This window comes from Podarcis bocagei (assembly GCF_964188305.1).
Source record: "Podarcis bocagei genome assembly, chromosome: 15".
NCBI lineage: Eukaryota > Metazoa > Chordata > Lepidosauria > Squamata > Lacertidae > Podarcis > Podarcis bocagei.
In genome coordinates, this window is record NC_138141.1 from 39,628,122 (window position 1) to 39,654,285 (window position 26,164).

The 26,164-nt window shown below is 45.9% G+C and overlaps 1 protein-coding gene and 1 long non-coding RNA gene across 4 annotated transcripts in view; one reads left to right on the top strand and one right to left on the bottom strand.

Annotated features, from left to right (window-relative positions):
* Positions 1-1,201: 1,201 nt before the first annotated feature.
* On the bottom strand, positions 1,202-24,644 carry DUSP14 (dual specificity phosphatase 14). Of its 3 annotated transcripts, none has more exons than XM_081173224.1 (2): positions 24,502-24,644; positions 1,202-2,576 (listed from the first exon to the last, which is right to left on the bottom strand). In XM_081173224.1, exon 2 carries the CDS (start codon positions 2,466-2,468, stop codon positions 1,872-1,874), a length of 597 nt encoding a protein of 198 aa, XP_081029350.1. In that variant the 5' UTR covers positions 2,469-2,576; positions 24,502-24,644; the 3' UTR covers positions 1,202-1,871. The 3 variants fall into 3 exon arrangements, with proteins under 3 accessions (XP_081029350.1, XP_081029351.1, XP_081029352.1); XM_081173225.1 differs by lacking the exon at positions 24,502-24,644 and adding an exon at positions 8,092-8,224; XM_081173226.1 differs by lacking the exon at positions 24,502-24,644 and adding an exon at positions 3,275-3,444.
* LOC308574924 overlaps positions 2,584-26,164 on the top strand; it is a 51,020-nt gene continuing 27,439 nt past the window's right edge. Inside the window, exon 1 of the long non-coding RNA XR_014002636.1 lies at positions 2,584-3,219. This is a non-coding gene — a long non-coding RNA (uncharacterized lncRNA). The remainder of the gene's footprint in view (positions 3,220-26,164) is intronic.

Sequence of the window (26,164 nt, forward strand, 5' to 3'; positions counted from 1 at the left end):
GCAGCCAGTTGCTGCCGGGCTTGAGCTTGCAAGCCTCATGCACAGTCTTCTTCATATTTCTTAATTAAATTTTGCCCATTTGGAGTCTCAAGCCTTGTGTGTGCCACTTGGAAGGGACGAGGCAAAGCTGGAGACCCTGATCTGTAGCTCTGGCAACACTAGTAGAACCCTACTTTAAATGCTGGCTGGAAACAGAGGTGCTTTTTTCCAGTTTTTATCAGCTCTCAAGCACTATTTAGGCAGCCAGGCTTGATGCTGATTCGAAAGTACATTTAGAAACAGCTCTGCCAGCATGGGGATGAAAAGGTTCAGAGGGTGGCTTTTGAGCTTAGCAGCTGGTACTGCGCAAGTGTTGACAGCAGCAAGCAGGCTGATCTGCAGGAGGCGAGCCGAAGTGCGGGCCTCTTAGCGACTTTGCTTCTGGCAGATCTGACTTCTCCTTGTTAGCTTGACTATCTGGCATAGTAAACTGTGACCATGATGAAGCTCCCGAAGCTCTGTCCATTTCTAATGTGACCCGTGTGCGGGTGCCTTCTGCAGCCTGTTAACAACGTGCATTTGTGGTGGATTTATACTAGACTATCCACTCACGATTCTGCCTTCTAAGTTGTCCTCAGACCTGTGCAGTGGGGTGGGGTGGAGGACAACCACTTGCCCTGGGCCTTGGAGGACTACGCTGGTTGGGGCGTCTTGGCAAGACTTCCCCTGTCGTGCTAAGAACAAGCCCCTGCTCCCTGGGCCTCAGGCAAGCTCTTCCTGTGACGCTTCCCCTATGTGACTGCAGTACTGGCACTGGAAGAGGCAGGCCACAATAAAAGTGGAACCACCCCCCATCTCACGGGATATTTGTGCTTTGGAAAGCTGCAGGATTTCAGCAAGAAGCGATAGGGGCATGTACCAGTTTGAAACAAAAGCTGTATACCTGCCTCGAAACTTTTGCAGGCACAAACGGGATTGAGAGGGTGATCACGTGTAACTGCAATGATACCGTCATGATCACAAATAATCATGAATGCACAATAAAAAGGATGCTGAGAGTCACGCTTATATATTGCTGGGGCATTTTATGGTATTGCTTAATTCTTTTCAAATACTGTGCCAAGGAGGATTAATCTGGATGTTCCAGATTAATTTTAAGGATCCAGACCAAAAAACCCTGATGTTGAGCAGGTAAGGGAGAAAAAGAAACAGGACACCTTAGTTGTCCAAATTATTTTATTTGTGGCGGATTGTCTGGTTAATATTCTCCCCCCCCCAAAAAAAAAACATTAGTTGTAAGTTTCCCCAAAAGGGATGGAAAACCTTTCTGGATAAATCTTTCAAAAACTTTTAAAATAAAATTTCAAGGGCATAGTTTTTCTCTGGGTTCGGATGTTGATCATGTATTTTTTGTTTTTGTTTTGTTTTATTTTTTAACCCAACATTCTAGAATAATCTTTCCTCTGGAAAAAGGAAAGGTCCACTCTTCTCCTGATGAGGCTTTTTTTTTTTTTTGGCCAACAAGCTGGTGTAACAAGGAAGGAATACAGGAGAAGAAAAAGAAGAAGCTACCGCATTCACAGACAATATTTGAGTCACGTCTTCCGCCATTTTTCATGTGCTTGGCTTCATTTATGTATATTGTCGAACTGGGCTTGCGGTTTCGTTTTGTGGATGCTGTACATCTTCACCAAAGTAGCTGCAACATTCACTCCACGGGACGTTAGGATTAAGGCCCCCCCAGATTATGGGGGTTGCTGGTTTAGTGCTCTGGAAATAAAAATGCTGTCTCACAAAGGAACCGAAGAAGTGGACCTCGAGGAGAGACGGTTATCTCTCTCCACCGCGGCTGGTTTAAAGACCTCGTTCTTTCTGCTCCTTGCCGACTCCCTTCAGATCCCCCAGTAAGGCACGAAGGTTCTTCTCTCCCTCATGTAAACATCTGGCATGATGCCGTACGGAGTCTGTACCATTTTAACGGTGTTCCTCCCGTACAGCTCCCGCTCATAGTCTATGAGCTGCCTCCAGAAGCCCACATTGGGGTGGATGACCGGGCGCCTGGACTTCACCCAGTTGTAGGCTTCCAACAAGGTGACATTCTGGTATTTCATAAGGTAGGCGATGCAGAGAGTGGCCGAGCGGCTCACGCCAGCCGCGCAGTGGACCAGGGTCACGCCGTGCTTCCGTGCCACGCTCTGGATCTTGTCGGCCACGCTGTCAAAGTACAAGGAGATGGGGGCGTTTGGCATGTCAGCTACAGGCACTTTGACGTACTCAAACTCGGGGAAGTTGAAATTGGGGAGCTCGATGGTGGCGTTGACGATGCATGTGATCCCACGGGCCAGGAGGAGCTGCCTGTTGGAGGCCACGCTTCCCTTACTGATGTACAGGAAGGGGGTGATTTGGGCAATGCCGCCCAGCGCCCCTTCGGAATACAGGCGAGGAGTCATTAGAGTTCGTGGCAAAGTGTAGTGCCTTCGGGAGGTCATGAGCAGGGTCCTAGGAGGTCCTCAGGCTTCCATTCCAGGTGCGCAAAACCCAGATTAAAATTCCTGTCTTGGCAAGGTGGCGGAGCTCTGCTTGCGTTCTTACTTCACCTGCAAAAACGCCAAGGAACAACAGCTTTACAAAAACATGTCCGTACATGCCGGAAAGCTAGGAGCTCCGAAAGGTTAAACGTGGCAAATACAAGTTTTATTGTTTTATTTCTTTGGTTTCTGCCCAGCTGTTCCTGCCCAAAGGAGCCCAGTTAAATGTGGGGGGGGGGGGACCATGTGTGCTGCCTCTGAGCACCTTGGAAGAACAGCAGAATAAACAGTTAAATAAAATAATGCTGATTTGGGGTAGAGGTTGCCAACCATTTCAGACCCATGGCTACATTGCAAGCCAGAGACATTTGGCTCAATTTTGGGGTGTCCTGGTTTTTGCTTTCTGAAATATAGCAACCCTATAATGTGTGCAAAAAACCCTAGGCCCCATAAATGAGCGTTAACAGACAAGCCTGCTTACAAAGACCCTTGGGAAGTGTAGTTTTATCGGCCCTTGGGAAGTGTAGTTTTATCGGCCTGTTCACTGGACTACAACTCCCATAGTTCCTTGCTTGGGGTGGAAAGAGCTACAACCTCTGCCCCAAATACTAACTTTAATGTCCTTAAGGCACCCTCAGTTTGGCTGCTTGGTTGCTGTACTGAAAATAACACCACTGCCTTTTGCCTTTTCTGCCTGGACTTTCATTATGAGGTAAGGAAGCATTTACTTTGGGGGGTGGGGTAACTCTAGGGTACCCCTCATGTACCATTTTGGGGGGAGCAGATGGAGATGTGATTGGGGTGGGAGCTTTGGCAGCCCTTTAGTCAACCCCCCAACCCCAGCCTCCATTTAACATGGCAGTTGTAGACTCCAAGGCATTGTGGGAAATTTATAAATGGCAGCTGCTAGATCCAGCAGGTCATTTTTTGGGGCAGGGGTCCCACAGCAGATGTCAAACCGTGTCAGGTGGACCATCAGCCGACAAAAGGGAGAAGGCTATTTGCAAGGTTAAATTAATTGTGTGTGTAAAAGCTGCCAAATAAATAAGCAGCAAGGCATTGTGTTCCTCTGAGGTTGTCATTTTAACACGCTTGGTTTAATAATCACCTCAGGCACAAAGCGCCTCGCTAGGCCAAAAATAAACAAAAAAACCCACCCTCATCGCAGCAAACACTGATAAATCCACTATGGTGTGTGGTTGTGTTTGCCTGACGGTGTGGAATTTTAATTCGAACGCAACAAAAGAGTTGGCAGGGGCGAGGCCTTTCAATAGAGTCATTCAGGGGCAAGACCCCATTCTTCACTACCTCTCTTAACGAGCCAGCTTCGTTAGTGCAACATGAGCATCTTTGGCTGCCCTGATGCTGAAACTTTGATCTCACTGGGCCCTCGTTTTGGCAGCCGTCCTCCAAGATATCAAACCGCAGTGCGAAACCTCTGGCCTGCGGGCCAAATTAGGCTTTTGACAAAGCTGTTTCGGCCCTGCCATGTTTACCTGCCCTACGCCAGGTGTAATGATTCAGCTTGGCTGAAAGCGAGGTTTGCGAGCACTGTCAAGCAGCGACGCTTGCAAAAACAGTTCCATCATGCTTTTGCAGATGCCACTGTGGCCGCTGAAAAAACTAGCAAGGTGCAGTTATTAGTGACTTGGGTTCAAATCCCCACGGAGCCATAAAGCTGTGCTGCATCTCTTGGCCATCCCCTACCTTGTCAGGTTGTTGTGAGGAAAGAGAGAGAGAGAGAGAGAGAGAGAGAGAGAGAGAGAGAGAGAGAGAGAGAGAACTACGTACATAATTCTGAGCTCCCTATAGGAAGGGCAGGATAAAATGTAATTAATAATGCCAACAGGACACCTCGAAAGATATTTTCCCTCACATTGATAGTTCTTTGGAATCTCACGAGACAGTGCTGGCGGAATTAAAATAAACCAAGCTGTTGCTTTAGTGTGGGAGGCTTGGCATTTTCTGTACCGTATTTTCTATACTTTGCTTTATTAGATTTGTTCTCCTCCCCCCCCCCCCCGTATTGGGTGTGAATGGAGGGCGAGGATCAGGGAGTCAGGGTGGAAATGGTTGGCGTTTGCAGCTGTGATGCCGAAAAAGCAAAAAGAGGAATAAAACCTAACTGGAAACACATGGCTAATTAATTCACACCACAGCTTTGCACCATCCAAGCATTTTTTCCCCCAAGGTTTGCTTGCTTCCAAAAGCGCAGGAGGGTGGAAAGAAACAGCTCTCTCTAGTCTGGCAGGGTAAGACTGCTGCGAAGGACAGTGGGGAGAGCTGTGTTCATCTGAGCCAACTATTGAGTGAGAGAAAACTCTTCCATGCATGTGTACATCAATTGTTTTCTCTGTCTTAAAAACATAAGAAGCGCCTGGCTATTTCAGGCCAATGTTTGTGCTGGTCATCGTCGTTCTGCATTATACTGCATTTACTCACTGCCTATTTTAAAAGCCTAGCACCTTATTTGCTGAAAGAGCAGAGTAAAAACATTGAGGAACAGCCTGATCATTACAATGGATAATACAAGGTTGCTGCAGAGTTGTGATTGCTGAGCACAGGATCTGAACGAAAAGGGGCACAAACTGTGAATTGTCTTGGTCACAAAATGAACCCCCTGCATTGTTGCAAGCCGTGGCTAAGCAGGTCAGGTCGCTTTGGCCTCAGATCAAGTTGGCCTGAGTGACACGCTTACCGCCAAGGTGAGAGGAGGGAAAGCCAGAGCACCGTGCTAAGCGCTTTATTTTTAAAGTCAAATTCAAGGCTTGTGTGTGTGTTTATTCACAGCTCAGCTTTTCCAGCCGGGAGTCAGCTTTGTTAAGAGCTTCCTTGATATTTCCCTGCCCTTTTGAAGTTTGTTCTTTCTTCCTTTTTTGAGTGGCTTTTTGCTGGTGCTTAGAGCCAAGCCACAAATTTGTCATTAATAAATATGCGCTGGCTTCAAAGTGGGAAGACTTAAGAACCTGACTCACGCCCAAGCTAATGGCAAATATTGGCAGTGACTCGTGACCAGTGGGATCTGCAACCAAATGTTGCAGTGCGGAGTGCTTCTGTTCAGGATGCCAGCCAGTCAATTGTGCCCTTTCCTGAGCTACTCCATTTCGTCCCTCCTCCCACATCCGATTTCCTCCCCTGCAAAACAGTCAGCCGGTTCATTCTGTGCCCAGGGAACATCCTCAATTCTCGCACTGAGTTGTTTTTGCATTTTCTCTCCCTTGGGTTTATTTTACCCTAAATATTTTTACACTTCTGCAAAGCTTGGAGTTTCCCTCTTAGGCCTGAATGGTGCTAATTTGGCTACATAAGGAAACACACTTGGAGATTTGGAGTGGGAGTGAGGGCTGTATAACACAGTAGTAGAGCATCTGTCTCGCATGCTGAAGGTTTGATTTTAAATCCGCAACATCTCCAGGCAGGGCTGGGAGAGGACCCTGCCTGGAACCCTAGAAAGCTGCTGTCAGTCAGTGTAGACCAGTTGTGGCCAAACTCGGCCCTCCAGCTGTTTTGGGACTACAACTCCCATCATCCCTGACCACTGGTCCTGTTAGCTAGGGATGATGGGAGTTGTAGTCCCAAAACATCTGGAGGGCCAAATTTGGCCATCACTGGTGTAGACAGTACTGAGCTAGATGGACCAATGGTATGACTCTGTAGAAGGCAGTTTCCTGTGCTCCCATGTTCTGAGTCTAAAGCATACGTACAATTCTGATTTCAATGTTCCAAGTGCCTCAAGTTCATGATCTCAGTCATAAGAGCTTGGTGTGTTGTAGTGTTGAAGAATGCAAGGGACCAGCGACCCTCCAGGTTGTTGTTTTTTTACTACAACTCCCATCATCCCTGACCACTGGCCATGCTGATTAAGGCTGATGGGAGTTGGAGTCCAACACCATCTGGAGGACCACAGATTCCCCACCCCTGGAATTGTGGTTGAGAGTGTCAAACTAGGTTCAGGGATATGCAGGTTGAAATCCCCTCTCTGTCAAGAAGCTCATCGGGTGACCTTGCGCTAGGGACCACCTCGCAAGCCTGATCTACCTCACAGGGTTGTTGTGAGGGCAGCACGATGTGTTCTTGAGTTCCGTGGAGGACAGGCAAGATGCAATTGTAATATACAAAAAAATAGGAATAATTCTTACAACAAAGGTCAACCAGGAGGAGGACTGAGGGTAACAATCATGGCTTACTTAAATTATTACAGTCGTTAAGAGTCGTCAACAGGCTCATCTCAGCTATCTGCCAATCTCCCATTCCCACCATCCTTCTGAGTAATACCCCTCCCCACCTTCTCACTATATAGAAGGATCTGGCAACTTCTGTTTCAGTGTATCTGAAGAAGTGTGCATGCACACGAAAGCTCATACCAAGAACTAACTTAGTTGGTCTTTAAGGTGCTACTGGAAGGAATTTTTTTATTTTGACTATGGCAGACCAACACGGCTACCTATCTGTAACTTAAATTATTGAATAATCTGAGAGGCCATTATAAGAACAGACTAGGTGGGCTCCAGCATGATCATCTTATGCACTTACATTTAATTGCAGTGCAAAAATCCCACCCCAGAAGGTGTATTCGAGAGTGAGTGGGCTTATGTGCTTAGCTGTTTGTTAAATATGCCGCTTGAGGCAAAGAACTGCTTCAAGCGGCCTGTGATGTCTTTGAAAGTACACCCAACCGTAAAAGCCCAACTACACAAAATTCTAAAATGATCTAAAGCCCATGGAATATGCAACATCTCATTAACTCTTCACTAAGCTCAAAGTTTAAAAGCAAGAGCATGTTTTTAAATCCTAATAATAAGAGACTGTGTTGGCCAGTTTTCAAAGGAAAGAAGTGTGTGGGGTTTGGGGTGGGGAGAGAATAAGGAACTGGGTGGCGTTTCTGAAAAACAGCTTCAGTTGGTTCGGTGCTATGCAAGCTCGGAATGGTGGATGGATGAGGAAGCTGAAGTTCTTAGGGTACAGCTCCTATCATCCCTGACCAAATGTTCTGCAGATCTGAGGCAAACTGGGGTTAGGGATAGTCTATCAATATCTGGAGGGCCTCTGGATTCGCCATCACTACAGTGGTACCTCGGGTTAAGTACTTAATTTGTTCCGGAGGTCTGTACTTAACCTGAAACTGTTCTTAACCTGAAGCACCACTTTAGCTAATGGGGCTCCCCACTGCTGCTGCGCCGCCGGAGCACGATTTCTGTTCTCAACCTGAAGCAAAGTTCTTAACCTGAAGCACTATTTCTGGGTTAGCGGAGTCTGTAACCTGAAGCGTATGTAACCTGAGGTACCACTGTAAAACAGTGGGAAGCACCACAGCTCTCCATTATAGTTTTGTTTTTAAAACAACCACGTTTCTAGTCCTCAGGAATATTATTTTTTTAAAAAAACAGTTTCTCTCCAGAACATTTCGCTTCTAGGCTTTTCTTTCCTCCCTGTCGTTACATTTTCTGGTTCCCCTTTCCTAGCACCCCAATGTAAAATTGTCTTTGCAAGGCCCCACGTTAAAGGGAAATCTATGGTTGACTGTATTTCCCAATGTTCTGTTTGTGTGTTTTATCAAAAACGCAAAATAGGATGACGTCACTACCTTTTTCGTCCTTTCATGGAAGCCAGGTTCCACCATGAAGTTTTCTATATGTCTTGTCCCACCGAACGGCTGCTAGCATATTCAGTCACTGCTTACTGAACTGAACATAACTTCAAATTGCTTCAAGCATCTGAAAAGCTGCCTTTGTGACATCAGCATTTAACTCAGCCAATCACCCTAAACGTGAAAGGCTGTTGGGTGGGATTAATTCAGTGCTGGATTTAGGGCACTGCAGGTGGTTCTCCCACACAGGACTGTGAGTCAAGGGGGCACGAAATAATAATAAAACAAAATTTATACAGGTACCTACTGAGAAGATCCATAAAAAGCAACTGTACCAAAAGGAATGATTGTGAAAATAAGAAAAATTGTCCCAAATTTTGTCCTCGCTCAGGGCTCTGTATTACCAAGGTCCGCTCCTGATTACTTAGATTAAGAGAGAGGATGATGGATAAAGATTAGTTTCATTTTATTTGGGCTTCCTGTTTTTCCCTTTGACTCATGACTTCTAAAAAGTTGTGTATGGTAAATTTATCAAGTGTAAACCACATTGTCTTTCTTTGAAGAATATACAGATATTTCAACTGAAAAACACACAGTTCCCCTATTTAGGTATTGAAGTGCTTCTTGACACGAGGTTGGGCAAACCTTGCATTGCATGTTGGATGTTTGTAGCTAGAGTTGTAGGTTTTTTAAAAAAATTAAAGTCAGGTCTTGTTCTTACAAGCTTCCAATGAGGTAGGCAGCCTGTGATGCAGCAGGCTGCAGACAGGAGGCAGTATTTCATGACAGAATGCACCCTGGGATATTGTGTGTGTGTGTGTGTGTGTGTGTGTGTGTGTGTGTGTGTGTGTGTGTGTATAATCTCCCTGCACATAGACAACTAGCTTGCCAAGGGGAAGGCCTTTACCCTGACATACTAGTTTTCCACAGGCAGAGAATCTTGATTTTGTTTGGTGGAATATTCAGTTACACGGATCTCCACAATTAGGTCTGAAGTGGTGTGACAGACATAAAGTTGCCACCTCCCTGGATGTTCTCTAAGGACTAGACCAAGTTGTATCTCTGCTCGGTAAACCAGAATCTAAAACGGATTCCAAACTGGATCCTGAGCAATTTCTCCTACCACCTGTGGGCCATTTTAACAAGTGGGCTGGGCTGCCCACCTGTCAATCACTTGATATAACCACAACAGCCAATCAGGCTTTCTGTAAGCACCAAACATTTGTGTTGACATCATCTATATGGCATCAGATGTGGGACAGAGGGATGTGGTTTGGGGAAAACAGTCCCACAAGCCTAATCTGGCCAGAGGTTCCCCATCTGACCAACAGTAACTTGAATGGATGGCTCTAGTTCATCCCCAAGGCATGGCGGATATGATAGATGATAGATTGATAGACATGAACTGAGGCCCAGGGCCCAGCGTCTGTCTGGAAGCCTTTGAGATCTGTCGCAGGCACAGCATTCTGTGTACTGGGCCAGTCTGGATTGATGGGTCCAATTCTGCACAAGGCAGGCCGATACATTCAAAGACTGTAGTAATAAGCCTCTAGAGTAAAAACGGTTAGAAACATAAAGCAACCCCCCCCCCGACATCATTACCCTCCTGCTGCTAAATACCAATTTAAGTGACAAGATCTGATACTGCTTGTTTCATTCCATCTCTTTTTGTCCTCCCTAATGACTGTGCAAGACATCTCCCTATTACCCCTTAATTTTTATTTTTTTATGGCAGTGTTTTTACACCAGCCTGCCTGGCAAAGAGGAACCTCAGCATTAAGCAGAGGGCTTTTTTTGGGGGGCAGCGTTTCCAGGGTGTACATTGCATGCCTCCCTGCGTGAACTGAGAGGCCGCTCTAGCATGTGATTGCACATTGCAAGCTGGGGTGGTTCTGGGCAGTGTGGCATAGTGGTTAGAGCACTGGGCTAGGCCCAGGTTGATAAGGGGAGCTGTGCTAGTTCAGTCCCACAGCCCGTCTAGTCCAGCAGCCTGTTCTCACAGAGGGCAAGCAAGATGCCCCTATGGGAAGCCTGCAAACAGGATCAGAGTGCAACGCCCCTCTTTCCCCACTTGCGATCCCCAGCATACTGCAGTGGAAGGAGAACATAGCCATCAATGTTAGTTAGTAAAGTTACCAGACGTCCCCGTTTCCCGTGGACAGTCCCCAGATTTACAAATCAGTCCCTGACAAAATCCTATAATTCCTATTGAAATTGAAAAGTGTCCCCAGATTCATTGAAAAAAATCTGGTAACCTTAGTAGCCACTTGATATAGGCTCATCTTCCATGACGCTCCATTCCCAACGAGGGCTGGGCAATATCTGGTTTTCAACACTGCAATATATCACCAGCTAAACATCGCGATACACTGATACATGTCTGAAATAAGGATGGAGCTATGTAGAGGCATTGGCTGGCTTCATGGTTTCCCCCACATTGTGATTTTTTGCATAGCACACACATCATGATTCGCAATACAGTGCCAGGTCAAAAATTATGAAACCTATACTACCACCGCCACAAATAAATAAATAAATAAATAAATAAATAAATAAATAATTCATTATTTATACCCCGTCCATATTATTTATACCCCACACCATATGGACTTCAAACCTGTTTTGGACGATATGTTGCCTAGCCCTACTCCCCACTCGGCTGGTCAGCCCTTTTCTTCTGCTCAGACGATTCTGATTGGGATCCTCTGCTCTTTTTTTTCAGAGCTAAGGGAGAAGCAGGACTTGCCTTATCTGCCTTGCTTTGTCACTGCAAACGCCCATCTTTTCTAAGATTATGGGTTTTCAGTGTCCTACGAGGGCCCAGGCAGGGACAAAGCATCCTCTTGGATCTGGTGCAGGAGCCTGGGGCAAGCGATACTGAAGCCTGCTCTTGAACTCAGAGGCCCAGCTAGAACGAGGCAGCTGCGTCTTTGATTGCCATGCTGTGTCCAAAAAGATACGCCAGGACTTCACCTGCTGCCTGGCAGGGCACCACTCTCTTTTGGGTTTTTGTTGTTGTTTTTAAATCCCTGTGAACGTCACTCGTTTTAATTTCTTCAGAGATTAAACCTCAAAGCAGCAGTACTCATCAAACGTGCCCTTGCAACAATCACTATATCAAAATAGATTATGTGGCTGGCTACTTCATTGAGTTGAGGGAGCCAGAGAAGAAGAAATATGGGGGTGGGGGCAGACCGGCTCAGTTATTATCTTGGTGTCTCAGTATTTCACCTTTTTACTTGTGTCTAAGTCAGGCATCCCCAAACTCTGCCCTCCAGCTGTTTTGGGATTACAATTCCCATCACCCCTGACCACTGGTCCTGTTAGCTAGGGATGATGGGAGTTGTAGTCCCAAAACATCTGGAGGGCCGAGTTTGGGGATGCCTGGTCTAAGTTCTCAGCATTTAAGCCCCTGTTAGGTTAACAAAAAATGATAAAAATGCTCAGAAAAGGCCTGTGTGCATCGTGCATTTAAAGTCCACTGCCCCAAATCCTTGGACCTGTAGCTCACTCCTCACAGATCTACAAGTCCTAGCACTCTTAGCAAACCACAATTCCCAATATTCTTGGGCTGGGGGGGGGGCAGGAATGTGCTTATATATGCTGTCTGTTTGTTTATTTTTAAATGCCATTTTAATCAAAGATTATGGGCAGTTTCCACCTAAATTTAGACTCGGGGCAGATCCACTGAAATCAATGGACTCAAGCCATTTCTGAGTCCATGAGTCTGGACCCAGTCTAGTGTTTTGAACCCCGGTACGCTGGGCCAGCCAGTGTCAGAATAAATGATGCCCTTTCTGTTAGCAAGGCCAGAGGAGGAAGGCCATCAGCAGCCAATTATTTTTATAGAGTGTTTTATACATGGCTGCAAATCAGAGTACAGTGGCGGGGGAGCGGGGAAATGCAGCCAAGGTTCTCCCCTCTCGTGGTCGGCCAGTGCGCTTCTGCCGCTCTGTAGATAATTCTCTGCAGGCTTCATAAACTCATCTGGACAGTCACTCAGCAGAACTAACAGCAAATGAGTTCCAATTTCCCCACTGAATAGAAGCTCTCAGCCTTAAAAAAATTGTTGCTTTTTTTTTTTTAAAAAAGGAACCACATTTACCAACAAAGCTCAAGCCCTTTAATGAGAAAAGAGTAAGGGGATTGGCATTTTTTTTGGGGGGGGGGTAGGAGTCCAATGTTTCTACCACGTGTGGACTTGGAGGATTTCTGAAGCTTCTAGTGCCTTTTCTTTTCTCTTTTTTTTGCACTGAAAAATAATAATTGCAAGTGGCTGGCATTATATTATAAGGGCTGCTGCCTGTTATTATATAAGGCCCGCATGTTATTATATAAGGCCGACCTAGTCCAGCATCCTGTTCTCGCAGCAGACAACCAGATGCTACTTTTGGAAAGCCCACAAGCATTACCCGAATACAGTAGTCATAGGATCATAGAATTGTAGAGTTGGAAGGGACCCTGCGGGTCATCTAGTCCAGCCCCCTGCAATGCAGGAATCTCAATCCTTTCCTCACCGTCTTCCCTATACCTGAAGGAGCGTCTCCACCCCCATCGTTCTGCCCGGACGCTGAGGTCCAGCGCCGAGGGCCTTCTGGCGGTTCCCTCATTGCGAGAAGCAAAGCTACAGGGAACCAGGCAGAGGGCCTTCTCGGTAGTGGCGCCCGCCCTGTGGAACGCCCTCCCAGCAGATGTCAAAGCGATAAACAACTACCTGACATTCAGAAGACATCTTAAGGCAGCCCTGTTCAGGGAAGTTTTTAATGTATGATATTTTAGTGTTTTTTTGGTTTCTATGGAAGCCGCCCAGAGTGGCTGGGGAAACCCAGCCAGATGGGCGGGGTACAAATAATAAATTATTATTAATTATTATTATTATTATTATTATTATTATCAGCTGAGATGGGGGACAAATTTGATTCAGTTTGCATTTAAAAGCAAACTGAACAAATCCACACTTTCTGGAAGAAATGTGAATTGAAACACAGTTGTCCTTTGAAATTTGCTCTTCTCTGAATTTTGCAGGGCCATTCAACAGCCAAGTAACGTGTACAGAATTGCACATAATGGAGTGAAGCGTACGTAGACATGGCCATTATTATTGTGGCAGTTCCCAAACTTTTTCACCCATGGGCCACTTGAAAATTGTTGTTGTTAATGATGATGATTAAATTTATTACCTGTCCTTCAACAGCAGGTCCCAGGATGGTTTACGACACTTTAGAATTCACAACAGTTAAAACTGATTACAGGCGTCAAAGGCCAAGATGGTCTTAAAAGGTAAAGGTAAAGGGACCCCTGACCATTAGGTCCAGTCGTGGCCGACTCTGGGGTTGCAGTGCTCATCTCGCTCTATAGGCCGGCTCTATAGGTACAGCTTCCGGGTCATGTGGCCAGCATGACTAAGTCGCTTCTGGCGAACCAGAACAGTGCACAGAAACGCCGTTTACCTTCCTGCTGGAGCGGTACCTATTTATCTACTTGCACTTTGACGTGCTTTCGAACTGCTAGGTTGGCAGGAGCTGGGACCGAGCAACGGGAGCTCACCCCGTCGTGGAGATTCAAACCGCTGACCTTCTGATCGGCAAGTCCTAGGCTCTGTGGTTTAACCCACAGCACCACCCGTGTCCCATAAGATGGTTTTATGGACCACTTAATGATTTTTCTACCTGTTGTAGCAATTGCCATTCGCTGGTGCTAGGTGCAGTATCATTTGCCATTGTATTTTCTGGACATGCTGGCTGGGGCTGATGGGATTTGGAGTCCAGTAACATTTGGAGGGCCACAAGTTCCCTCACACCGGTTGCGTGGTCTCTCCCTTTTGGGCAGGAATGGGAAGATTGTGGCTCCACAGTTGTTGGGACTCCAGTTGTCATCAGCATTCGCCTGCATGGCCATGGATGATGGGAATTGTAGTCTAGCAATATCTGGAGGGTGACAGGCTCCTTGCCTTAAAAAGAAGCAAAATTTTAAAAATGCACCCCTGCATACCCTCAAACCCATCACTGCTTGTCTGCAGGCAACCCATTTTTAAAGGAACTCTTACTGCAAATGAAGATGGTTTTATTTATGATGCAGATCCCAAGGTAGAGCGAGCTGCAGATTTGTAGCAATTTTCTTCAGCAAGTGCTAGGCAGGACAAGGCTGATTATCCATGAATTTGCAATTTAAACGTAGTGCCTTTGACTTGCTCTTGTTTTTGGAGGTGTTAGTGGGGTGTGCTTTAGGCTCTGTTTATGTGCCTGGGTGCCCTGGGTGTTGTGATAAGAACCAGACACCATGAGTATGCACAGATTTGCCGCCAAGGGAAATATATATATATATATATAATATATATAATATATATATATATATATATATATATATTTGCTTTCGTAGATTTTCACGGGTACAGGAATGTAGGTTTTGGTGTCTTCGGGTGTCTTCCCGTGTAAGAGTTGGGGTGTCTAGGCGACGTTTCGACGAGGTCTCACTCGTCATCTTCAGGCTGGTGCTTTCGGCTTCTTGTTACTAGAACAGAGCAGGATCTCAGTGTTTGAGTTCCTATAAATACTGTTGAGGGGGTGTGGTGTATAGCCTCCAACGTTCTGGGCAGATAGGAAGTTCCTAGGTTAATGTGCCTTTTCTTCTTTTGTTCATTAATTACTTGAGGGATATCTTGAGTGATTACTTGAGTGATATTCTGAGTACCACTTAGGAGGGTCATTAGGTGTGGATTAGTTGCTAAAGCTTTCGTGTCTTGACCTCTTGACCTTGTGAAGAGTTTTTCTGAGAAGATGGCTGTACTGCACTTAGTTGTGCTCTGGCTTGGCTTCGTGTATAGGGGCGAGCTGTGGTTTTGTGCCCTGTGCCAGCCAGATCTGTGTAGGGATTGCAGGGGGGTGCAGCATCCGGAGGTGCCACTATGGTTTGGCTACTGGATGGTGTCTGTAATTTATCTGTGGAGAGGGTCTGGGTTTGGGTCTGGTGTGGTTGATTGGAGATGGCGTTCTGTGTGCCTCTGGTTCTGGTGTCGGTTTTTGTGGGGAGGGCTAATTTCCAGATGTCTGGCAGGCGGGACGTGTCGTCACGCTTGTTCATGTTGTGAGGGTGTTTCTCTATCTCGATGGCTTCCATGATTATTCTCTTGTGGTGATGTTCCATGTTAAAGAGCAATTTGGAATCTGCAAAATTAATTTCGTGTCCTGTTTCTTTCATGTGTTGGTAAAGAGAGGAAGTTTTTTCTTCTTTTTTGACGGCATTCTTGTGTTCTGCGATACGTGCATTTATTCGTCTGTTTGTTTGTCCAATGTACGTGGCTGGGCAGACTTTGCAGGGTATTTCATAGACCCCTTGGTTTTCTAACTGGATTTTATCTTTTGGGTTTCTGAGGATATTGGCTATTTTTTGGTTGGTGCAAAAGGCTGTTTTGATATTGTGTTTATGGAGGATTTTGCTAATTTTATCTGTAGTGCCCTTGATATAAGGAAGGAGGGCCATGCCATTGTTTTCTTCTGTGTCTTGGTTTTTGGGGGGTGTTTCTTTTTGGATTAGCTTCGTAACCCTGTTTTGCTGGTATCCGTTGGCGATTAACACATTTGAGAGATTCTGTAACTCAGTTGTCAAGTGGTCTTTGTCAGCCAGGCGTTTGGTTCTGGAGATGAGAGTCTTGGCTACGGAGTTTATTTGTGCAGGGTGGTGGTGTGATTGTGCATGTAAGTAGCGGTTGGTGTGTGTTTTTTTCCGGTAGATAGTGTGTCCTAGGGAGCCATCAGGTTTTTTGTAGATTAGGACGTCAAGGAAGGGAAGTTGGTTGTTGGCTTCTATTTCCATAGTGAATTGTATTTTGGGGTGTAGGCTGTTGAGATGTGTGAGGAAGCTATCTAGTTTTTCCTTCCCGTGTGGCCAAATTACAAAGGTGTCGTCAACATATCTGAGCCAAAGTTTGGGTTTGTGTTCTGACTTGTCTAAAGCATTGGTTTCAAAGTGTTCCATGTACAGATTTGCGATGACCGGTGAGAGGGGTGATCCCATAGGTGCTCCTTCTATCTGTTTGTATCTTTGTCCATTGTGGATGAAGTACGTGTTGGTTAGGCAGTGGTTGGTCAGGTCCAGGATGTATTCGGGGGGATTGTATTTGTTTTGAATGGCTGTCAAGGCTTCATTAATGGGCACTTGTGTGAAGAGAGATACAACATCGAAGCTCACAAGTAGGTCATCGGGATGTAGGTTTTGCTTCTTTATTGTTTCTATGAACTGGAAGGAGTTTGTAACGTGTGAAGCGATAGATTCTGCATAGGGCTGAAGTTGCTTAGCGAGAAATTTAGCGAGATTTTGTAGAGGTGAGCCTATGGAGCTGACTATTGGTCTGAGTGGTGTTCCTTCTTTGTGTATCTTGGGGAGACCGTAGAGTTTGGGGCATCTGGATGATTTTTCTCTGGGGATGATTCTTAGCTGGATTTCTTCACTGATAGGAGAGGCTTTTATTTTGGATTTGGTGGTTTTTTCCAGATAGGTGGTGGGATCTGTTTTTATAGGTTGGTAGGTAGGGTCTTGGAGTAGATTTGATAGTTTTGCTTGGTAGTCCGATGTGTTCATCACAACAGTGGCATTACCTTTGTCTGCTGGGAGAATGATTATGTTGTTGTCTTTCCTCAGGTTGGTGAGTGCTTTCTGTTCTTCTTTGTGTAAATTGCTTCTGGGTGGTTTGCTGGAGCAGAGGATGTTGGTGACTTCAAGTCTGATTTTATTGGCTTCATCTGGGTTGATTTTGGTTAGGCTAGCTTCGACTCCGCATATGATGTTTTCCGTGGGGATGCGTCTCGGGGCGACTGCAAAGTTGAAACCTTTGGAGAGTACTTTGGTTTCAGTTGAGGTGAGGATCCTGTCTGATATGTTATGTACTGTTTGTTTCATGGGTTGTTGTGGAGGGTGGCTGGGCTTCTGGCGTTTCTCTAGTTTGTGGAGTTTGTTGGTGTGTATGTCTGTCTTATGTGAGGACTCTGTTTCAGCTCTCCAAACGGCTAGTTGTTTGCATTTGTCCCAGAGTGCAGGGTGGATTTTGTTACAGAGTTTGAGGTGAAGAGTGAGCAGATCTTTGTTGGTTTGGTTTAGTAGGTATCTTTTCTTATGTAGTTCGTTTCTGATTAGGGATAGTTCAGTTCGTTTCAGGATCCTTTCGGTAGCTGGGGTTTTAGAGTGGAATTTAAGTTGGAAGCATGTGGGAATTAATTTGTTGTCTCGGCAGTTGCGTAGGAACAAGAGATCACATAAGATGGTGGCTCTTCGGATTTCTAGTTTCTCGTAGGTTCTTGTCAGCTGGAAGGTTTCCTCCCCGTAGAGGTGAGATATTTGCTTTCGTAGATTTTCACGGGTACAGGAATGTAGGTTTTGGTGTCTTCGGGTGTCTTCCCGTGTAAGAGTTGGGGTGTCTAGGCGACGTTTCGACGAGGTCTCACTCGTCATCTTCAGGCTGGTGCTTTCGGCTTCTTGTTACTAGAACAGAGCAGGATCTCAGTGTTTGAGTTCCTATAAATACTGTTGAGGGGGTGTGGTGTATAGCCTCCAACGTTCTGAGCTTCGATGTTGTATCTCTCTTCACACAAGTGCCCATTAATGAAGCCTTGACAGCCATTCAAAACAAATACAATCCCCCCGAATACATCCTGGACCTGACCAACCACTGCCTAACCAACACGTACTTCATCCACAATGGACAAAGATACAAACAGATAGAAGGAGCACCTATGGGATCACCCCTCTCACCGGTCATCGCAAATCTGTACATGGAACACTTTGAAACCAATGCTTTAGACAAGTCAGAACACAAACCCAAACTTTGGCTCAGATATGTTGACGACACCTTTGTAATTTGGCCACACGGGAAGGAAAAACTAGATAGCTTCCTCACACATCTCAACAGCCTACACCCCAAAATACAATTCACTATGGAAATAGAAGCCAACAACCAACTTCCCTTCCTTGACGTCCTAATCTACAAAAAACCTGATGGCTCCCTAGGACACACTATCTACCGGAAAAAAACACACACCAACCGCTACTTACATGCACAATCACACCACCACCCTGCACAAATAAACTCCGTAGCCAAGACTCTCATCTCCAGAACCAAACGCCTGGCTGACAAAGACCACTTGACAACTGAGTTACAGAATCTCTCAAATGTGTTAATCGCCAACGGATACCAGCAAAACAGGGTTACGAAGCTAATCCAAAAAGAAACACCCCCCAAAAACCAAGACACAGAAGAAAACAATGGCATGGCCCTCCTTCCTTATATCAAGGGCACTACAGATAAAATTAGCAAAATCCTCCATAAACACAATATCAAAACAGCCTTTTGCACCAACCAAAAAATAGCCAATATCCTCAGAAACCCAAAAGATAAAATCCAGTTAGAAAACCAAGGGGTCTATGAAATACCCTGCAAAGTCTGCCCAGCCACGTACATTGGACAAACAAACAGACGAATAAATGCACGTATCGCAGAACACAAGAATGCCGTCAAAAAAGAAGAAAAAACTTCCTCTCTTTACCAACACATGAAAGAAACAGGACACGAAATTAATTTTGCAGATTCCAAATTGCTCTTTAACATGGAACATCACCACAAGAGAATAATCATGGAAGCCATCGAGATAGAGAAACACCCTCACAACATGAACAAGCGTGACGACACGTCCCGCCTGCCAGACATCTGGAAATTAGCCCTCCCCACAAAAACCGACACCAGAACCAGAGGCACACAGAACGCCATCTCCAATCAACCACACCAGACCCAAACCCAGACCCTCTCCACAGATAAATTACAGACACCATCCAGTAGCCAAACCATAGTGGCACCTCCGGATGCTGCACCCCCCTGCAATCCCTACACAGATCTGGCTGGCACAGGGCACAAAACCACAGCTCGCCCCTATACACGAAGCCAAGCCAGAGCACAACTAAGTGCAGTACAGCCATCTTCTCAGAAAAACTCTTCACAAGGTCAAGAGGTCAAGACACGAAAGCTTTAGCAACTAATCCACACCTAATGACCCTCCTAAGTGGTACTCAGAATATCACTCAAGTAATCACTCAAGATATCCCTCAAGTAATTAATGAACAAAAGAAGAAAAGGCACATTAACCTAGGAACTTCCTATCTGCCCAGAACGTTGGAGGCTATACACCACACCCCCTCAACAGTATTTATAGGAACTCAAACACTGAGATCCTGCTCTGTTCTAGTAACAAGAAGCCGAAAGCACCAGCCTGAAGATGACGAGTGAGACCTCGTCGAAACGTCGCCTAGACACCCCAACTCTTACACGGGAAGACACCCGAAGACACCAAAACCTACATATATATATATATATATATATATATATATATATATATATATATATATAATTGCTTTCGTAGATTTTCACGGGTACAGGAATGTAGGTTTTGGTGTCTTCGGGTGTCTTCCCGTGTAAGAGTTGGGGTGTCTAGGCGACGTTTCGACGAGGTCTCACTCGTCATCTTCAGGCTGGTGCTTTCGGCTTCTTGTTACTAGAACAGAGCTCTGTTCTAGTAACAAGAAGCCGAAAGCACCAGCCTGAAGATGACGAGTGAGACCTCGTCGAAACGTCGCCTAGACACCCCAACTCTTACACGGGAAGACACCCGAAGACACCAAAACCTACATATATATATAATATATATATAATATATATATATATATATTCAGCTTGGAAGTACATGCCAAAGCAATGTCCAAATGCCACTCGTGTAAGGATTATTGAGAAAGGCTGGGACAAGGCAATAGAATCAGCTTTCTGTCTCCATCTAAAGCAAAGGCCTGGACTGAGTTTCTGATAAAAAGTAAAACTTGCTATATAATCAGGGTATCTAAAGGGGGGGGTGGGGAGCTGTAGCCCTCCAGATGTTGCTGAACTGCAACACCCATAATCCCTGGGCACTGGCCATGCTGTTTGGGGGGGGGGTTGATGGGAGTTGTAGTTCAGCAACACCTGGAGGGCCAGAGGTTCCCCACTCCTGTTATATACGGTATGATATGCATGGTATATCCTGGACAGGGCTGGTTACACAGATTGGCATCATCCTGGACTATTGTGTCTACAGCCTTCCCAGTGTTGTTGGACTAAAATGTCAGTCATCACTGGCCTTGCTGGCCAGGGGTGCTGATGGGAGTCCAACAGGATACCAGGTTGGGGGTAAGGCTGGCCTAGACCATCTTTCATGGGAGCTGGTGCTGGTGCAAGCTGAAGACTGCTGCCTCAGCAATAAAACTGCTAGCACATTTGCAAAGCTAAGCAGGGTCCAGTAAGGTTTAAAATTGGATGGGAGACCACATGTTGAGATTCCTGCATTGCATGGGGTTGGACTAGATGACCCTCAGGGATCCCTTCCAGCTCTGCAATTCTACAATTATATGAATGCAGAGACTTGGAACTTGTTCTTTCTTGGATGTATCACATTTCAGGTTGTGGCTTGTTTTATCTGCCTCTTAGGAGTTAGTGGGAGGCATTCGAGAACCTACTGAGCCACGCGTTGGGAGGCATACTACTGCAGATTTGTTTTGGGAAGGCTGAAGTTCCTAGGAAGCTTAGGCAGGGTTCCTTAAGAGCAGGAGTTGGGAAACTGCAGATCTGGGAGCCTAACAAGAACCTTTTGTTTTAAAAGGATGGTTGCTGGGAGTTCACCGACAGCTTTCTGGTAAAATGAGAATCAAATACGATGAGAGCTAGGGTAAAATGAAGGTTTTCACTAAATCAGCTTTGCATCTGCCACAAGGAAATGAAAAGAGTTTCTGTTGCTCTGTTGATCCCACAGAATGAGAAAAGTGAATGTATTTTTAAAGGTAAAGGTAAAGGAACCCTGACCATTAAGTCCAGTCACAAACGACTCTGGGGTTGCAGCGCTCATCTCGCTCTACTGGCCGAGGGAGCCGGTGTTTGTCCGCAGACAGTTTCTCCAGGTCATGTGGCCAGAATGACTAAGCCGCTTCTGGCAAAACCAGAGCAGCACACGGAAATGCCGTTTACCTTCCCACCAGAGTGGTACCTATTTATCTACTTGCACTTTGACGTGCTTTCGAACTGCTAGGTTGGCAGGAGCTGAGACCGAGGAACGGGAGCTCACCCCGTTGCGGGGATTCGAACCGCCGACCTTCCGATAGGCAAGCCCTAGGCTCAGTGGTTTAGACCAGCAGCAAACAAAATCCCAAACCACTGGACCACAGTCTTTAAAATACTGAGATCTAGCTGCTTAGAACACTAATTTAGCCTTAACTATTCAATGTACTTTTTATAGCTAGAGTGATGGTTTCCTAGAAGCATATGTTTTACTTTGAACATTTGTATGCCACTGGTTAGCTAGGAACTCTCAATTAGGAATCGCTTAAGGTTGGAAAGACTAGATACCTGCTTTTTTAAAAAGTTACGTTCATTGCTACCTCGGAGAAATTGACATGCAATATTCAAGAGGCTGAAGGTGACACTGATCTTTCCAATTTCACCTCTGTCTGGGGGTTATTTATTAAATATATGTCACACGGGTGGCAAATCCCTCTGAAATATGATTTTATTTGGCGGCATCTATAAACAGGCAAGAATGTTTTCTCATTTCCTATTTCCCCCAGTGTACAACGTAATTTGTGTTTTTATACCGTGTTTATAATTTTATAATGGTAACCATTTTATTCACTCCTGGTATGTTATTTTTCTTTTGACTTTATTATCAAAAGCTACATGTGTTGAATTGATATAGTTTTGCTGTTAATGTTTGCTTTTCTCTTTGTACATATTATCTGGGTTTTTCCCCTGGAAGTTGCCAGACTATGGCCCCCATCACCCTTCTGACCATGGAACATGGTCTTCTGGGTATAAAACAAAGATATCCGCTGAGTTGGGGGACCAAACCTTCCACACCTAAGTAGATGCTTAGGAGTAGGGTTGCCATATTTCAAAAAGTGAAAATCCAGTCACAAAAGTTGGGGTTTTTTGCCCAGAGTTGTTGAGCTTTTATTGGGAAATCTCCCACCCCCACCCCTCCCCAAAAAGTTTCTGATTTTCCTAGACATTTCAGCGATTTCCCAGACGCTGTTTACAAGGACTGAATACTGTCTAGGTCCAGGAAATTATGGAAGTATATCAACCCTGCTTAGGAGCTACACAATTATTTGCTTAACAGTCCGGCACCACACAACACCACTTAGCTCAGTTGGCTAGACTGCAGGGGTCAGCAAACTTTTTCAGCAGGGGGCTGGTCCACTGTCCCTCAGACCTTGTAGGGGGCCGGACTATATTTTGAAAAATATATATGAATGAATTCCTATGCCCCACAAATAACCCAGCATGGCCAATGGTCAGGGGTTGTGGGCGTTGTAGGCCATCAATATTGACCCGCTGTTTGAACCTCTGACTGGCATATACATCGTACATTTAAAGCACACGTCTCTCCTCAAAGAATCCTGGGAACTGTAGTTTGTTAAGGGCGCTGGGATCTGTAGTGCCGCAGGGGTAAACTGCAATTCCCAGGATTATTTGGGGGAAGCAACATACTTTAAATTTGTGGTGTGTAGTATTTGCACCTCCCACCTCCATATACACACACGATTGGAGACTAGAGTGCATCAAAAGCCAACAGCTCCTGGAACAAAGAAACTCTCTGGGTTGTACATTGGCCAAGAACTCCCCCTATTCCTCCCTGTTGGCTGGGGCTGATGGGAGTTCAGCAATATCTGGAGGGCCACAGGCTCCCCATTCCTAGTATGAGACAACAGAGCGTTTTGTGTTTATTATGATTTGAATCCGAGAGATGGGAATTCAAATCCCACCTCAAACCTAGGTCACATCCAAACCATACAGTTTAAGCACATTTATGTTAACAGTCATGGCTTCCCCTCCTCAAAGATTCCTGTGGACTGTAGTTTATCCCCCACAAATCTACAGTTCCCAGCACCCATCACAAACTATATTTCCCAAGATATTTTTTGTGGGAGGGGGGAGCCATGACTGATAAAGTGGTATAAAGTGCTTTAAATGTAGAGAGTGGATGTGACTCCAACCTCATTGGGTGGCTCTATGCCTCACCTTCCCCTTCTGTAAAACAGGAATATTTATCTCCACCTCCAGAGGGTGACTGTGAAGGAGAACCACATTGTTTTGGTTTTAAAACAGCTCCCTCATCGAAATAATACATTGTATATTAAAAAAATGGGGGGGGTGTTTTTGTGTGATGGGATCTCTACCCAACATTAAAAAGCTGGCCAGCACAATGTGGCCTGGGGAAAACAAAGCAAAAACCCTCCTTTGGAAAGTTCTGAATGAGCAGCGCATAATGAAAAGGATCTGTAACCGTTTAAATCAGTAATTAACAACAGATCATTCTGACCAGCTTTCCTCTGCAAAAACGTCGGAGGGGTTTTTGCAGGAGCAGAGGGGGAAAAGCAAGCCTGGAAGATGCCTGTTTTTTAAAAAAAGAACGGGGCAATTTGTTGTTGTTGTTTTAGTTTTCTCCTCCTTTTCCACCAGAGAGGATGAAACTATATATCTGGCCAATTCTTCGCTTGCTCCACCCCCCCTACAACTACACAATACCAAGAACGAACGCAACACTCTCCAATATCACTAGCACCAGGTAGGAGACTTAGAGGCACCATACCAAAATACGCTCGAAGAAACCTCTTGGCAAATAGGCTGGGGTGGAGGGTGAGACCTTCTCTAGGGAAGCGACAGAGCATCAGAGATAGAGCATCTGCGTCGCATGCAGAAAGTCTCAGTTTCCATCCTCAGCACCTTCAGGTAGGGCTAGGAGAAACCCCTTGCCCTGGGGGAGGGAGGGGTCTGCTGCTGCCAGCCAGTGTTGACATGCTGAGCTAGGTGCACCAGTGCTCTGACTCTGTGCAAAGCAGCTTTCTATAGCTTGCTCTTGAAACAGATTGCCGTGGGTGGAATATCCAGCAGTTTAAATGAACAGAAAAGTACGTTCAGCGTGTCCCTCCCCACCCGCAACTCAGCAGCAATGTAGACGTTCTTTGGGAGTAAATAGCCACAAGTGTGATCTTGGAGCATAAACGCCCATGCACCTACCTCTCTTGCACTTGAGAAACCTAGCTCATCGTGCCCCAAATCCATAAATCATCTCTCTCTGGATCCCGTTTCACGATTCGCTCCCAGAACCGGCAGCCCCCAGACTCAGTGGGTGGCCGGCAGTTTTCCTCCCAAGTGCATCACTTCTGGACCGCGTTCCCCAAAAGCACCTTGCAAACCTGCCTAGAGTTGGCGAGACGAGTTGCTTTCTCCCTCTTTGCCTTTGTTTCTCTGCCCTCTCCCCTCGCCTTTAGGAGAGGCAACGCTTTCAAGCTTCCTTCTCCTCCACCCGCCCACCATCCAAGGGCTTATGCTTTGGGGCAGCTTACCTGGTCCGCAGAAGCTTCGCAAGCCGAAAGGTATCCCTCCTGTCTGCTCTCACCAGAACAGCTGAGAAGCAGGCGGGCTCAGCCTTGCTTATGAATGGGAGGATGGGGCTCTGGTCTTTGCGCTTACTGTGCGCTGGGGAATGTGGGGAGGGGCGGAGCCTAGCCGCTGACAGCTGATCTCCAAGCTCCGCCTTCCCATCTCTCTCTCTCTCTCTCTGGTGGTGCACAGGGTTACTAAGAGACGGCTAAACCAGGCAGACAGCAAGAGCCTATAATAAGCAAGATGAGTCAAAGCTCCGGCTGTTTTTCTGTCCTTTTTTTTAAATTTTAAAGGCACCGGCCTGTGAAATAGGGAAGGCTCTTTTTAAAAAACGTGACCTGGGTCCTTAAGGGGGCTTTATTTGAGATAATTTCTTAAGCCCCAGCACATGTTTCGCAATGTGCCCCCCCCCACTCTGTTCTGCCCACCCGAAGGGCCTTTCGACCTTTCAGTGGAGGCGAATAAATAAATGAATGAAAATCAATGAATTGCCCTGGGCCTGGGACAAATGAAGCCGTGATGAAGCAGGGTTTGGAGGAGGAGGGACATCTGTGGCCCTTCAGATCAGCCAATAACAAGCCAATGGTCAGAGATGAGGGGAGTTGTAGTCCGTCAGTATCTGGGCTGGGACCACAGGTCCCCCACTTGCTTAATAAAAGAGGGAAGTGTTTGGTGGATTTTCCCTAAGCCCAGGAGGGGATAGGGGCAAAGTTTCAGCTGTTGATTCCTGTTGCTCAGTGCAACCTCATTTTTTTTGCACAGCCTGGGGCGGCAGATGCATAAACCATTGTCAAGAGACAATGATTTAAACTATGGAAGTAGGGCCTGCAACAGAATGTTGCAGCGTGGAGTGCCCCTTTTGGGGATTCCTGGCGAGCCATGTCCCTTTTCACCTTATCCCATCCCACCCCATCCCCAAGTCAGCCAGCATTCTGTGCTCGCTGATCATGGGCGGATGGGGAAGCAGGTTGCCTCTCCCCCATATAGTTTCTACTTCTGCAAACTTTGGGGTTCATCTGAGCCTGTTGATAAGACTGTCAGAAGAGCCTGTGTGCTGGATTAGGCCATGGGCCCATCTAGTCCAGCATCCTGTTCTTACAGTGGCTAATCTAACACTCTAGTTCCAATCTAACTGCTGAACTATAACTCCCATCAGGCCGAGAAAGCATGGCCAATGGCCAGGGATGATGAAATTGTAGCTCAGCAACATCTGGAGGGCCAGAAGTTCCCAAACCTATCCTAACCACTCCCAGCAACCATAGAGTTTGCTTCCACTAGATATTGTGGCAGCTGCCAACTTGGATGGCTTTAGAAAGGGAATTACAGTATACAACTTAATGAATGACAACTTTCAATGGGGACAGATGTAAGTTTCTGCATTTAAGCAGAAAGAACCAGATGCACAAATACAAGATGGGGGACCCCTGGCTTACTAGCAGTAGATGTGAAAAGGATCTAGGGGTCTTAGTGGCCCACAAGCTTAACATGAGACAGCAGAGTGATGCAGCAGCAGCAGCAGCAGCAGCAGCAAAAAAAGGTAATGCTATTCTAGGCTGCATCAACAGAACTATAATGTCCAGGACAAGAAGAAGTAATAGTACCACTCTATTCTGCCTTGGTCAA

What these genes read in the sequence shown, in the direction of transcription:
- DUSP14 (XM_081173224.1), bottom strand. Translation starts at nt 2,468, where the DNA reads ATGACCTCCCGAAGGCACTACACTTTGCCACGAACTCTAATGACTCCT.